We start from the raw sequence: 14,665 nt of genomic DNA on the forward strand, positions 1-14,665 counted from the left end.
CTGAAGTAAAAAATCAGTCCTTTTTTGTAGAGGAAAAAAAAGAGATTAGAGAGAAACGTTCAATGTCTTACTAATTGTTCATTGGTATTCTGAGATCTGTAGCATTTCTGAAATGTTTTCCAAAATCTGCTTCCTTTTCTTAGTAGAGATCTGGATCAATTCAGGGAAGGGAATAGAGGGTGCAACATTTGTGGTGAATATTAATTATTGTACAGTTCAGTCCCTCCATCACTGTTAAATATCAAGGAGTTATATTGAAAAACCACCTCCAGCACTTGAGCCGTCTGGTGTGGTATCAAAGCTATTAAAGCTTCAGTAAGAAAATACAATATTTGCATGAGTATTGTTTCTGTTATGCTGAAGGCGTCTATGATTCTTGCTTTGGTATCAGGTGGTTGCAAGCAAACGTCATTACTTCTAATACTGAGACATTTTATCACTTAAAATAAAACTTGATGACTAACCGATTTTTCTTTTTTTGCTTTATACAGTGCAGAAATTCAAGTAAAGTCAAATCACGATGTCCCCAAGCAGTGTTTTTACTTGCTTTGCGCGTACAGCGCTCTGAAGCAAGAGGAAACTGTTTTTGTTCAGACTGTGAGGACATGACAGTCATATCTAGGAATGGGTGACCGCACCGTGTATATGCCCCCTTTGTGGAGGGGGAGATAAATGGGGAGGAGATCCCTCTGCAACACCCTTACATATCTACCCTCTTCTCTCAAAGGAGATTCTGGTGGTCTTGGGGAAAGAAAAAAAGAAAAGCACCCTTCTGTGTTGCATATCCTTGTGTTAGCAGTTGCTGAGAGGCACGACAGACTGTACATGCACTGCTCTCTTGCATGTGTTGCCAAACAGCAAGTTTGTCAGAAGCTCCTGAAGCTTTGTTGCTATCTTGCAACTGCTGGCAAGTTCAGAAAGTCCAACTGAAGGCCCTAACCCACTGAACTTCGGGTCTGTGAGCTCCTAATTCACTGCAGCTTAGTTTTTGTGAGGGGAGCTTTACATAATGCACCAGTAATCAACATAAGCTTGTTCAGTAGATCTCTTTTCCTCAGAGGGATGAATTGCCAGAGAAATATAACAGGGATTTATTTCCCTGTTAATACAGGAGCACTCACTGAAGTGGCTTGAAAGCTTGCCTCTGCTCCTGCGTTCTGCACCCACTTCGTACAGCAACGCAGCAGTTGCTGTTGAGACCAGAGGTGCTTCCTAGGAGTTAAATGAGTGTTTCCCTGGACCGTGAGTCTTTTGCCTTGGGCCACTGACTTCCCCAGAAATGTGATGTCCTACAGAACCTGTTACTAATAGGGTATTCTGTAGAAACCAAACCTTCCGTTTCTGCCCTGCTCTAACCAATTGTCTTGGGCTCTGTGTTTCTAAGGAACTAGCATCCAACCGTCAGGCTGGTAATGGTGATAACCCAGAAGCCAGGGAAACCCATTATGAAAAGCAGTTTAGGTGGACCTTTGCATTTAGATTGCCAGAGGAAAGAAACATCAAGATACCTCTTCCTATCTGTTTTTTTTCATGCATTCTTTTTAACCTTTATAGTATTTCTAGAAGGCTGAGCAGCAACTGTGATATTTAGGTCTGGTATTGTAACTCAGTCCTCTGGCTAGCTTTGGATTATCCATTCTGCTACCGTATAAGTTTAGGTAACTTTCACATCGTGCTGGTACGGGCACTCTACTGTTTCTTCTTCCTGTGGTGTTTCCCACTGTGAAGATGGTGCAGTTTGAGACCGAGTTTTAAGCTGGGAGATGTAACAGTAAGATGTCACATAATTAATTGGATTGAAGTAGCTGCTTAGTCCAACAAACAGGTTGTGATTCAAGGCATTTGTCAAGTGTTTTCCTGTTACAGATGATAATCAACTATTCTGTGGTTAATGTAAGACTTGCCATTCTTTGTGTCTGTGGCAATTGCCACACGGTTAACTGATCCTCAATCTCAGTTTTTTGTGTAAATAAGTTTGTGTCATAACTTTGAAAATGTGTTTAGGCAACCGTGTCCGCTGTGGAGCCAGCAATGCTCTTATACCATCGGTTGTGGAAAAGCACATTTCGCTTTTTCTCTGACTCAAGGTGAGGAGAGGTTGTGGTTCTACAGAGCAGCCCTGGTTCTGAGCTTTGCTATTTCTCTTCTCATTTTCATGATTGCCTGCAGACACTTACACTTGACAGTGAATCAGCAGACTGAGTGTCAGCAATAAGGAAGGACAAATAAAACTGAGTGAATGGCGTTCACTGCTAGCTATATTTAGTACCTTGCAAAGGTGCTGTGCTCATTCACAGATGCTTTTCAAACCAAAGCATTGAAGTGTTTAACCAAAAGTTGTGCTAGACCATTGAAGTGAATTCACGGTGCTTGGAGCTGCTCTGTTGGCCAGATTCTCTAGAGAGAGAGAGGAAAGATGGGTGTACGAGAAGATAGGGATGTTGTCGGTCCAACCCTAACCAAGCTTTACCTGATCAAATCCACTTGATCATGGACAAGCAGTCCTGATTTGTGCAGTAGCAATGCCTCTTGTGCACGCAGCCTGGTGTCATTTGTCACCCAGGTTATCTATGTGAAGCTCGTGATTCCCCACAGGTAGACCCGAGTGTCACAATTTGTTGCAATTGAGCCAGTGAAAATGTTTTGGAGCAGAAGTCTGAGTAGAAGTGCATTCAAAAGGCTTCTTTAGTTGTCTTTGCTCATCTCAATTGATAAATTCCTTGAGAAACACAGAGTCCTGAGTTTACTTTCTGCCTTAAAGCCTGGGGTTAGCTCATGCCGTGACGTTTTTCTTACAAGTCGCTCAAGTTTCTTCCGGCTGCGTTCTCCGCGTTGCATCCAGTGATGCAAGAACCGCCTTGGGGAGCGAGTCCTGGCTTTGTGATCCTTCTTTCTGGATATATCAGCTTATATATCAATGCCTTTGTGAGTCCCGCCGGCAGTCGCTCTTGCATCAATGTCCTCCTTCAGTTCTCAGTGTTTACAGTATCAACAGCTGCACTCTTGGGCAGGAAGGGAAGCTTCCTTTTATGTGGGCATTCCTGATTTTTGTGTGGCTGCTGGTGCCGGGCTGAGGTTTTTTCTTTTTACCCTTGTGGTATAATATACACTCAGCGGGAGGGGAAACGTCTTGAATACAGGACGTTGTGTTTCATGGGTGTTAAGTGCAGTGTGCTTTCAGGTTCGTCTTTGCTTCTTGCGAGGTGTTCAGTGCCGTGCTTTCTGGCAGTCTCCTCTGTCTGTGCTACTACTTGTGAGCTTGATGTGCACAAGCACTCAAAGGCTGCAATGAACTCCAGTTCTGTTGAGCTGAGAGGTGCTGCTGGCACCTGTGGTCAATTACGGACAGCCCCAATGGGTTTCAGCCCAAAGGGCAGGGGCAGGGTGAGCATTTCTTTTCCGTGAGTCTTTCTTTCCCATGTTTTCTACCACAGTGCTTAACAAAATGTAGACTGTAGGCAGGGATTGGCTGCTGTGCTAAATAACAGTGGGGTCCTGAGATCTACGGGGAAGAAGCTGGAAGGAGATGAAGTAGCCAAGACTTGAACAGAGAATTTTTTTCATACCAGTGACAGAAGAGAAAGATTTCATGTTGAGAAGAGTCATAATGTTTAGGTGTGTCCTAGTGCATGGGTTGAAGGAGGAGGAGAAGTCAAAGTTAAGCTCCAGTTTGGGTAGCAGGATGCTGCTTTGTGAAAGGCAATATACTGAGAGTTCGTGTAGCCATGCTGAGTTTCACCTGATGTCAGAGTATACTCAAGGAGACGTGAGGTTGAGTTACTAGTTAAAAGAGGAATAAAACACAAACTGAAACACAGACTTGCCAGTCATCAGAACAAAGTATTTGCTAATGTTTATCGCCCTGTAGTACCTAAAATACCAGTTTCTCCTTCAGGTAGCATGGTGAAAAACGATGCCAGTGAATTTGGGGTTTCATCGATAGATATCAACTTTCACATTGCAAGCCCCGTGTTCAGTTCTAAATTCTCGAAACAGCATTAAGTAAGCTTTCGGATGCATTTTTCTCTAGGTAGTGATTTTACTAAATAGAGCACTTTCTTTACTCCCCTTCTGCTTCTGTTTTCAGGGCAAGGCATTTCAGAGAGAGCATCAAATTCATCCATGAGTGCCGGCTTACAGGTGAAGGCTGCCTAGTTCATTGGTATGTATATCCCTGATCAAGAAAGCTTCAAGGTCTCTGTGCTTTTACTTGTATGTTCATCATGTTAATGATAAGGTAGTGTTTATCTCCATTTTATAGCAAAACCTGCTTGGACTGAAGTGCTCTTTTTATTTGAGGATCCCCAGAAAATTTGTAAATGCTATTAAAGCATCATGCAACTAGAACTTCTGAGCTGCTAGGCTGGGCAGCTGCCTGGTGATAAAAGGAGCCCAAGAAATTATTTGATAAAAATCAAACCTTTTTATTGGTCTTTCCGAAGAAAGTAATAATAAAATCTCTTTGACTAGGTTTCTTACTTATTTCCCATTATTGTTAATCATTGTATTTCTAAAGGTTTCTGTAATCCTAATAATTTGATTGGTTTCCATGACAGCTATTTGGGTGACTTCAATGTTGCTACAAATAAAAAATAGTAAAGAAAATCGGAAAATATTTTTTTTTCTTTCAGTTGCTGAAAGAAATGTTGCTTTTTTTAATAGCAAGTCTCTGATTGGAGACCCCTGGGACTATAAAAAGTAAAAAAAGGAAATCCCACCCTGTTTTTTTTTTTTTTGCTCTCTGCTATTGGTTGTAGTCTGTGTTGTATGTCCGTATGGCATATCTGAATCTACATCTGGAATCGGTGTCATCTCACGGTTTGAACACTGGACTTGTACACAGGCCCTGAGTATAAACCCTTGGTTTGCTACCAACTCATAGCAGGGCTGTGGACAGGTCATTTGGTCAGTCTCCATGTATGTAATACAGGAATAATATCTCTAAATTTTGGTGGGTTTAAAAAGCACATGTTTAAATTTTGTGATATACTTCAAGAGCATAAGAGGGCTTGGAAATGCCAGATGAAAGAATCTGGTACAAATGTAGCCCAGGCACGTTCTTTATACTCACCATAGTAAGACTTGTAGTCCTTCTAGAGCTGTCAAACCAGCACTAGTGAATGATTCTTACTTTATCCTACTGTTTCAGGAAACACGAGTCCTGAGAGCGTAAGTTACAGAGTGCATGGATAGCAGAAATAGTAAAAGAGCTCAAGCAACCAGACTCGCGGACTTTACAATTCAGTTAAAGTTTATTTCAGCCCCATAAAAACGTAGCCTTTATTCATGGTGAAAAGGGAACAGTCCTATTTTAGTGCCCTGATCTGTATTGGCAGAAGAATGTGGGTGACTTAGCTTACTCAAAACCAGATCTCACTTAGAACATGTGTGCTGTCCTCCCCTTTTGTGAAGACAATGCTTATTCCTTCGTTTCTAGTCTTATATGAATTATCCCTCTGAACCAGCTTTCTCAATCTTGTCATCGATCTGTTCTGATGCATTTGAAAAAGCAGTACCCAGATCCCCTTAGCTCAAGTACAGCCGTATTTCTTTATGGTGGCAGGCAGCACAGCAGCCTCCTGTGGTTTTGGGAAGTGATGCTTTCAGTGCTGTACTTCATCTGTTTGTTGCACCTCGTTTGTCATGCAGCCTTGCAGGTGTCTCCAGGAGTGTAACGTTGGTGGTTGCCTACATTATGACCATCACAGACTTTGGCTGGGAAGATGCGCTGTCTGTTGTCCGAGCAGCAAGATCCTGTGCCAATCCCAACATGGGCTTCCAGAGACAGCTGCAGGAGTTTGAAAAGCATGATGTCGATCAGGTAAACGACCTACAAACAGATGAAATGAGAATCAGAGCTCTGACTTAATTCATGAGCTACTTCTTCCTAGCTGGTCTGACTCCTTGGTTTTGGTTTGTGGGAGTGGCCTCTTGGTTAAGCCTGCTACACTGGAGAGGTACAGATGGAGCTGAAGGTAACAGGGAACATGGGATGGGAGGAAAGATGAAGCACAGCACCTAAGCACACCTGCCCAGCTACGCTCTCAATCCAGTGATCTTCATGTGTGCTGAAGACATGATACAAGACTTAACACCTTTAGAGAGAGGAAAAAGTAAAAAGCTCAGAATGCTGCAGTAGTGAGATCAAGCTTTAATGCTGGTTGCATAAAAGTATTTTTTCCTCACATTCATTTGGAATAGTAGGCAGGAAAGAAATCATAATCAGAGAATTTTGCTACCCAGGAGTCAAGTTAGGTTCTCGTTATGACTTACGTCCTCCGTCAGCAATACTGTCTGTGGCTGAGACTTCATAACCATTCTGATTTGCAGAACAGTCTCAAATCTGACTCTTCTGCTTATTTCCTAGCCTTTGGAGGCTTTGTAGGGCTAGGAGAATTGAGGAAACAATAAGACTGCAAAGTGGTTATTACGAAATAAAAATTAGTTTCTTACCAGTAAAAACAACCATCCTACGCAAAAGACCTGCTCCCCATGGGTGATCAGTGACTTCCACTTACACTAACTTCCTCCTTGGTCTGTCCCCTCTGTTTTCCATTGCTCAGCATGTTGCTGTTCTCTGGACTTGCTTGGATTTTACTTATTAAAAAAAATAATAATAATCAATAACAGAGGCAAGCCAAAATACACGAGGCAGAGGAGTTTGGCTTTTTTATCCTATCCCCATCGTTCTGCTGCAGAAAGCTCCGAGTTTAGAAATTACCATTTGTTTTGCATGATGCAGCTTGCAACCGTAAATATTTGTGTTGATTTTTTTTTTTTAATATTTAACTGAATGTTTCCTGGATCGTTTGGAACTGATGTAAATGGTAGAGTAACTGATTTTTAAGAGACAGAAATCAGAGGGGGACTTTCCAGACTTGTCTCCTTCCTCCCTTACAGTCATTTCTACTCTAATTGGTCTGGGCTAACAGCAATGACAATTAAGGCTGTATGCAAATAGCCCGATAAAGACAGTAACGTCTCTCTTTTTTCATCCACAATGGACGGGGCATTCTGCCTATTTCACTGAGGGGGAGGCAGTAGGTTGCAAAAAGAAATATCCACCTGTAGTCAGCGGCTGGGCTGTAGTTTCCTACCGACTCTTAATAGCAACCACATCCTTAGCAGGTGTCTGTTTACACACCTGATTTCAGTGGAATATTGCCATCTGCAAAGGGTGTGAACTTTTTTTCTGATTGCAGCACCATGGGTGTTTTGCTGTGCATACATAGGGTGGTATCCTGTGGGGTTTCTGGGATGGGGGTCCCTTAGATCTTGGCCTTACAGGAAAGGGTTTAGTCACTAAGAGGGCCATGTGGTCTGCAATAACTGTGCTTCCAGGCAGTAGCCTGAGGCTTCAGATTTGACTCAGCGTGTTAGGATCTCTTAGGAATGGGAGGGTGTAACTATACTGAGGTCTTGTCTCCTGATGTTCAACTAAATTGTCTTTATAGCTAAAGTTGTCCATGAGCCCCAAGTAGAACAAAGCTATGGGAGTTAAGGCTTGAAAAATTCACTGGAATAGTATACCCACTGGGACGGGATAGCTGGGGTCTGTGTCTTACTGCTTCTACAGAGAAGACCAACAAAGATTGCCAGGAGTGACTAAATGGACTTAAATACTTCAACTGGCAAAGAAATGACAGAGTAATGTGACAAAGATTTATAAAATTGAGAGGAATAGAGAAGGTGAACAGGTGTGACTTGTGCTCTTCCTTGTAATATAAAGTGGAGCTATCAAGTGGCAGGTCCCAATCAAACAAAAGCATTTTTTTATTACAGTATGTACTTGTGGATAATGTTGGCATCCACATACCTTGTGGCAAAAATCTGTGGATTTGAAAAGTGATCTCATGGTAAGGAAAAAAAATAAATGATATCAAGCACAAAGATCCTGCCTCAGTGAAAATATCTGGAAGCTGAGGAAGATGTCCCAGCATGATTGACCTGCAACTGCTTTGTTTTCTCAGCTTGAACCAGACCTGGTACTTCTGTTACCGTATTCAGTCAGTCATTTCAGTAACATGTAAGGTCCTGTGCTATAGCTGTCAAAGCTCACGGCCTTTTTCTTCCTAGAAGATACCCTTCCTGGTATCTACAGTTCGGTTTCTACTGCTGGTGTTTGTTAGCTCAAGATGAAAAGGCCATGCGAGTGGTTCGCTTTCTGATCTCCTAACCTTCTGAAGTTACCTAAGCCTGTTGTGACTGGGGCGAGTTGACTGATCATGTTAGCTTCCACACTTACTCATCTCGTTGTTTGGACGTGCAGCAGGAGGAGGCTGCTCTTGACTCCAGGATGGCCGTACCCAGTGGGTGTTCCTTGCTTGGTAGCACTCCACTCAACCAAGCTGTTATGTAAGCATGTCATTTTAAGGGATGTAAGGGATCTCAGTGATTGCATCTGTGTTCCTGTGCCTACATATTCCATGCTGCTTGGGAAGGACATGAAATATTTACACTTTTTTTTTCCTCAGATTGCATGTGTTCTTAAAGGCTCTTGAAATTCTGTAGGGCGGGAGGGAGTATTACTTCTGCATCAGTCTCTCCTGTTGTTGCTTCATCATGTTGTATCTGTCTGTTCATTTTCTGCAGTTCAGGCAGTGGCTGAAAGAAGAATATGGTGAAAACTCTTCTCAGGATCTGCAAGAAGCCAAAAATCTTCTGAGCAAATATAAAGAGCAGGCAGAGTTGCAGCAGAGTACTGGGGGAAGACAGTGGAATAACAACTTCTCGTCTGTGCCATCCCTCTCGTACAGCAACTACACAACAGAGACCTAATTGTAGAAGGTTGAATTTTTCTACCTTTGAAAAACATCTTGCCATAATTTCCATCCCATCTTCAAGACTGTCAGCAGTAATCATGCAAACAGTTGATTTGTAGAAAGCTTCTTGATGAAAATACTACATTATGTGTGTGTGGGTGAGTGTGTTTGACACAGTTTTATAATTTGGGCAGGATCGAGCTCTTTGTATGCTCCGAGACGTGATCCAGTTACTGTGGCTAAGCCAGTCTGTTAGCCACAGCTGTTATCCCCACATAGCCTGGCATTTGCTGTGAGGTTAGCTCAACTCCTTTCGTTGTAGGCTAGCGAAGGACCCTGAGAGATGAACTCTGGTGATTCAAGCTGTGGCAGTTTGACATCTCTGTGCTTTTAACGTGGCAAAGATGTTATTGCACCTGAAGAAGGGAGCTCAAGTCTGTCTCCTGCTGTTGTTCACAGTTCATTGGCAAGTAATACCCTGGAGATGGACTTGCACATGAACGCTAGACTGTAAACTGGAGCAGGTGAGATACACGCATATACCTTTCTGCCAACAGTAGCATCTAGGAGAGAAGTGTGACAGACAGCTCTGACTAATAACATCTTCAACTGCCACGACTGTGCTTGCTTCAGTGCACGTGAGACAGAGCTGTCGGCAGAGCTGCCGCAGGCCACGAGCGCAGAGGCTGTCAGCACAGTTCAGCTGATATGCAGTGATTTAAGCCATGTTCGCCTGATGGTCGGGAAACCAGATGCACACGAACTGCTCTGGAGAGTAGTTTGTCAGGTTTCCAGTACCACTGACCTTCATTCCCTGTGGAACACGTGCCTCTTCAACACATGCCCCTGCGCGTGTGGTGACGTGTCTCCAAAGAGTGGGCTTGGTGTGAGTGCGAGCACCTGTTTCATTGCTTGTGCTGTGGTTTGCTCCCTGACTTCAGCTACCTCAGAAATGCTGTACTTGTCATTGTGGTTGTAAATGCAACCCTGAAAATTGCCTTGTGTAATCTTAATTTGACACTGAGTGATGTAGGTGTGCGAGTGTGTGTGTGTGTGTGCGCGCGGGGGGGTGCGTGTGCATGTTTCACAAATGTCTGTATTTGAGAAGTTTTTCTTTTAAAGTTGCCCATATTCCTCATTAGTTTAAAATTTGAGTTGTTTGCCTTTCTGCCATTTAAAGACCACGTATATTTTGCTGTGATCAGATTTATAGGAATGCCTTTATAAAAATCGTGTTTTAAACTAGGTTAAAATTAGGGGCCGTTCTCTGCTCTTGGTTAACATGGTCTGTTTCTAGGATGGAGCCATTGCCTGACTTCAGTGTATTTCAAGAGTGTAACGTCAAATACGTCACCAGAGATGCTGGGCAGTGTGTGTTGGTTTCTGATGGTGTAATTGGGGCTGTCACTGATGCCAAGATAATGATCTCTTGTCTTTGTCTCAGAGGATGAAAGGCCTTTTTTTTTTTTTTTTTCAGAGGATTGAATAAAAATTAAAATATCTCTCTGAATAACCAGGGTATTTAAAAACAAGCAAACAAACCCCGCAGTTGTTTAAACATGTGATGTATATCGTGCTAAAAAATGAGCACTGAGGGAGAGTCAGTTAGCATACTAAATAAAGCTGTCATCTCTTTCAGTTGTTTTGGTGCTCTGGCCTCCCACCCCTTCACAAAATTCCTCTTCGTGTGATTTCCTGCCTGCTTTGGGAGGCACTGAGTTCTTTGGATGCTGGGAGCAAGGCTTTTGGGGTCAAGTAAGCTCAGGCCTTGTTAAATATTTTCATATCATGTATGTTCTGTTTTGTGAAATATGGATCTTGTGTATCAATAAGTGTCAAAAAGGAGAAAAAAAGTAATGGGGTGAAACTGGCCTGAGCTCTTAAGTCCAAGCCTAAATCAGACTCTTCATTGTGCACGTGCTTTAGGTTTTCTGAACAAAATTGGAGCAGGATGATCATACCCATGTTGGAGTAATGGGTGCTGTGGGTCTTGGGGAAGGTGCTGGAGATTGTTTTCAAGCTGCTGTAGCTAAATGAATCACTACCTATTTGGGATGTCCAGCACCTGTGTTCTGTGTTTGCCTGGTAACAGGAGTATTTGGCTCTTCTCAGAGGTGTTGGGCTGCAAATAAGTAGCAGTTTAGGATATCCAGCATGGCAGTACCCTCTGTGCTCTGAGAGTGGACGTGCTAAATGGAAAAGGTTTTACCTTGGTAAATGGGTTTGAAGACGTTCAGGATGGTGGTCCATGTGTTCAACCCTCTCATAAGGTCATGTAAGATCAGCTTGTCCCCGGAGGGTAGCTACCAGAAGTACCCTGCTGGTGCTCTTGCAGGTATCCAGTCGGTCCATCCCGTCGGTGACTGCCAGCGGGATGTGCCCTGTAATATCTTTGGGTCTCTCGTCCTCAGAGTAGTAGCACTGGGCGCAGATAAGTCAGCAGTTTGTCTGTTCAGACAAATGCAAGGTGGAGCAGGAGACACATTAATGTTTGTGCATCCAAGACTGTGCATCTTACTGATTTTCTAAAGTAGTTTTGTTATCCCCACAGTATCGGTCCCAGAAATGGGATTTTCTTAGAAGCGAATTTGGATTTAGGGCCACCTCACCACATCAGTGTGCATTATGCTGCAGCTGGTAAGCAGATACAGGGTAAAGCAAGAAGATGGGGGGAATGCCACGTTATCAGCAAGTAGAAGTGCTTCTCTCCTTTCAAAAGACAGGAGGTATTTTCTGTTGTCTCTTGCTCCTACATCTTTAGTGGACCGTGCACGCTACATAACGTATTTAAGAGTGGCAAAAGAGGAATGGCAGTACAAGAAAACTTGAATCTGGTTCCTCTGTAGGGAGCAGGAGGGTAGTTTACTCTTATCGCTATAAGTTGCAGAAGAGGGAGTAGCTACGATTCTCACCTCTGGGATTCTTGCCTTTGGTCTTCTAGAAAAAGAGAGGAGCAAACGCTGTCTGAGAACTTGACGTGATTTGTCTTCCAGCCAACCTTTCAGTGGCAGCGTGTAGGTCTTTCTGGCTATCTGGAACATGACCCCCGTCCACATCTTCATTGTTGGCCTTTATCGTGTAGGTGATGGGTTCAGTTGTTTTGTTTCCGTACTTCAAACCACTGTCCTCATTTCGATGTTCACTGGAAGATGTATAAAGTTTATAACACCTTATTGGATATCCAGATTTGAAACGTGTAATCTTTTTTTTTTGTAAACTTGATATCCATGTGTGATTATAAGGAAATGCATAGTGTTATACAATGTAGGTAACGGGTAAATGCATTAATATTTATTACCCTGATTTTTAACCTGGAAAGAGTTGCTTCTTCACATTTTGTGACTGATTGGGGAAGATATGGCAAATCATATCTGTTTTTTAAAAAGGGCAGTAATAACATTGGTTGCTATAATGGCCACTGTCTATAACGAAGTCAGTGAAAAATTATAGTAATTACTTCAGCTAGTTTAAAAGCTCTAAACCTGGTAAGCTTCTTGATTCTTTGTCTTCCTGTTCCTGGGCATCTTAGCAAAGCCTTGATTGCGTTTTCCAAATGTTTGTATTTAATACGTTCTACAATTTTTTTATAAATAAAAGTAAATGTTAGCACCTGATCTGCTCGTATGTTTCTTAAGTAATAGTCTCTGAAAAAGGCTTCTAGTCACTGTATCCCTGCAGGTACAGTAGGAGCACCACACTCACTCATTTTGGAAGTTAGGTGTCTTTTTGCCTGTAGGCTGAGACTTCGCCTCTCTTCACCGAGTTCTTCCAGGTGAGTACAAGAATCTCCAGCACAAACATCTCTTTGATAATAGTCCCCGAAGAGGATGCTTTATGTTGCTTTCTTGTTACTGGCCCATCATTGCAACGTGGTACGTAGCGAATCCAAATTGTTTTATTATTCTGAAATACCCCGTTTTCCATACAACACTGGTTTAGGGCTTTAAGTAGCTGTACAACTGGGTTTAAAGGTTGCCAAGGCTCAAGGCTGTCAGTAGTGGTTTGTCAGAGGAAGATGACATAAGTGCCAGAAAATGATGCCAAGGCAAAAAAATTTTAAAAACTTCTTGTGTAAGGGGGAAGAAAGCCCCATTTGAATTCCCACAGACAACGCGCTACATTTTTGGTTTGCCAGAATTACCCTCAAAGCAGAGGTAGTGTCATTCAAACGATTAAAAAATAAACAAAATAAACCACACCAAACCACCCAGCCTGAAAGTATAACCAGTCATGCCTCAGCAGCCAAATCTCAAGGCCACTTCAGTCATTGCTGAAGACTGCGTGCCACGTCGCTGAGGGCAGCAAGATGCTCAGGCACAATGGGTTTGGGCCCTCTCCTCCCCTGGCCAGCTCCTGCTAGTTTATAGACTGCTGGGAGGCTGGATGCTTCCTTGGGGATTTCAGGGGTCCAACCAACTAAAAATATTCTCTGCTAGAATAAAGTTTTAAGGGGTCTGTAGATAGCTTCAAAGGTACAAGATTCACCCTTTTTGTAATGCATTTCAGTTCCAGTTCTTCAGTGTAAGTGGGGTGGCTCGGACTTCATCAAAGGTTTGCAATCCTTGTATTTTCCTGTAAGACTTCAAATGCAGTGCAGCCTGTTATTTATAGCTCATAGTATAGTTTATAGCTACAGTTAGCCTGCTATTTTTAGTTTAATTATCTCGTTTCTCCTATGCTATCTGTAGCAATGTCTTAGAAATACGTACTGTAGCACTGATGAGACAGAAAATGCTTAAACTGTAATCCCTTGTGAATTATGAAAATTTCTGAAGTTTTAGAGGAGGCTTCCCACCACCCCAAGGGACAACAAGTTTCCAGATGAAAAATGTGCTGTTGCTTTGGCTTCCTTTTGACCATTAACACCTCTCAATGGCAATTTCTATCCAAATTAGACGTGAAAGTTAATTGTGGTGTGGCTGTGGTGCCATACTACGATTCCCAAATGTGTACGCTGTTGTGTTCAATGTTATATGAAACCGTAATGAGTTCTGATTTGGTTCGTGTCATCTTGTCCCTCCTTGCAGGGAAGTAGAGAGCAGCACCACGTGTACTTGGATGTGCTCAGAACCAGGCTAAGGGGAAATGAGGAAAAAGAGTCCTTGCATCACATCAGGGTGAACGTATTGGTGGAGGGAAAATGATGGTCTCTAGAACGTAGGCAGTGTGAGGAAGGTGATCTTACACCTTAGAGTGTTTCTGTGGAAACCCCTGGAGACATAACATGGGGCAGAAACAGCAATTTTCACACTTGGTTCTCAGTAGAACTCTAAAGGTCCCTCTCATTTTCCATCTCTTCTATGTTTGACTGTTTCATTGCTACATTTAGTAGCTCTCCAGTGTTTTCTGCCCTCACCCAGGGAACACGCTTTTGTTTAAACGTGTTTGAGCACATACAGGCTTAGCTTTGCTGTTGGTTTAGCTGTTATATCAGAAATGAGCAGCTTGTGGGTAGCAAGATGGCTTCCTGGAGTTTCCATGTAGTTTTTAGTGTAGTTTTTAGGAGTAGGCATCTAATGAAGACACTAAAGTGTTTTTAAGTTGTTTATTCACTTGGTCGTCCAATGCACAGGCATTAACAAAGTAGAGCTTTACTTCTGGGCAGATGCATTTACAAACAGGCCCTCTGAGAGTCCCCTCTCACCTTTCTCTGAAAGCAGGTGAGTTCTTATTTAATTTGGCAGATACAGGGGATGGGATTTTTATTACACTTTCTTGAAAAATCTCTTCCCACTCTTCCTCCCATCTCCTTTATTTCTGTCATTAAAGATTTTTTTTGGTACTAACTGGTATTTATCCCAGAACTCTTGAGCCAGGATAAGCATCAACGTGTGGCCTGCAAACAATTTACTTGTGTAAATGTGTGTCAATAAAAGAGCATATGTTAAAGCCTGCTGATTTAA

At 42.6% G+C, this 14,665-nt stretch overlaps 1 protein-coding gene across 2 annotated transcripts in view; it reads left to right on the plus strand.

Annotated features, from left to right (window-relative positions):
• DUSP22 (dual specificity phosphatase 22) overlaps positions 1-12,376 on the plus strand; it is a 40,254-nt gene extending 27,878 nt beyond the window's left edge. For both annotated transcript variants that reach the window (XM_027451697.3, XM_072034987.1), the window contains 3 exons: positions 4,088-4,162; positions 5,650-5,821; positions 8,593-12,376. In XM_027451697.3, the coding sequence (XP_027307498.1) occupies positions 4,088-4,162; positions 5,650-5,821; positions 8,593-8,778 (433 nt within the window). In that variant the 3' untranslated portion in view covers positions 8,779-12,376. The remainder of the gene's footprint in view (positions 1-4,087; positions 4,163-5,649; positions 5,822-8,592) is intronic.
• Positions 12,377-14,665: the final 2,289 nt, after the last annotated feature.

This window comes from Anas platyrhynchos, chromosome 2 (genome assembly GCF_047663525.1).
Source record: "Anas platyrhynchos isolate ZD024472 breed Pekin duck chromosome 2, IASCAAS_PekinDuck_T2T, whole genome shotgun sequence".
NCBI lineage: Eukaryota > Metazoa > Chordata > Aves > Anseriformes > Anatidae > Anas > Anas platyrhynchos.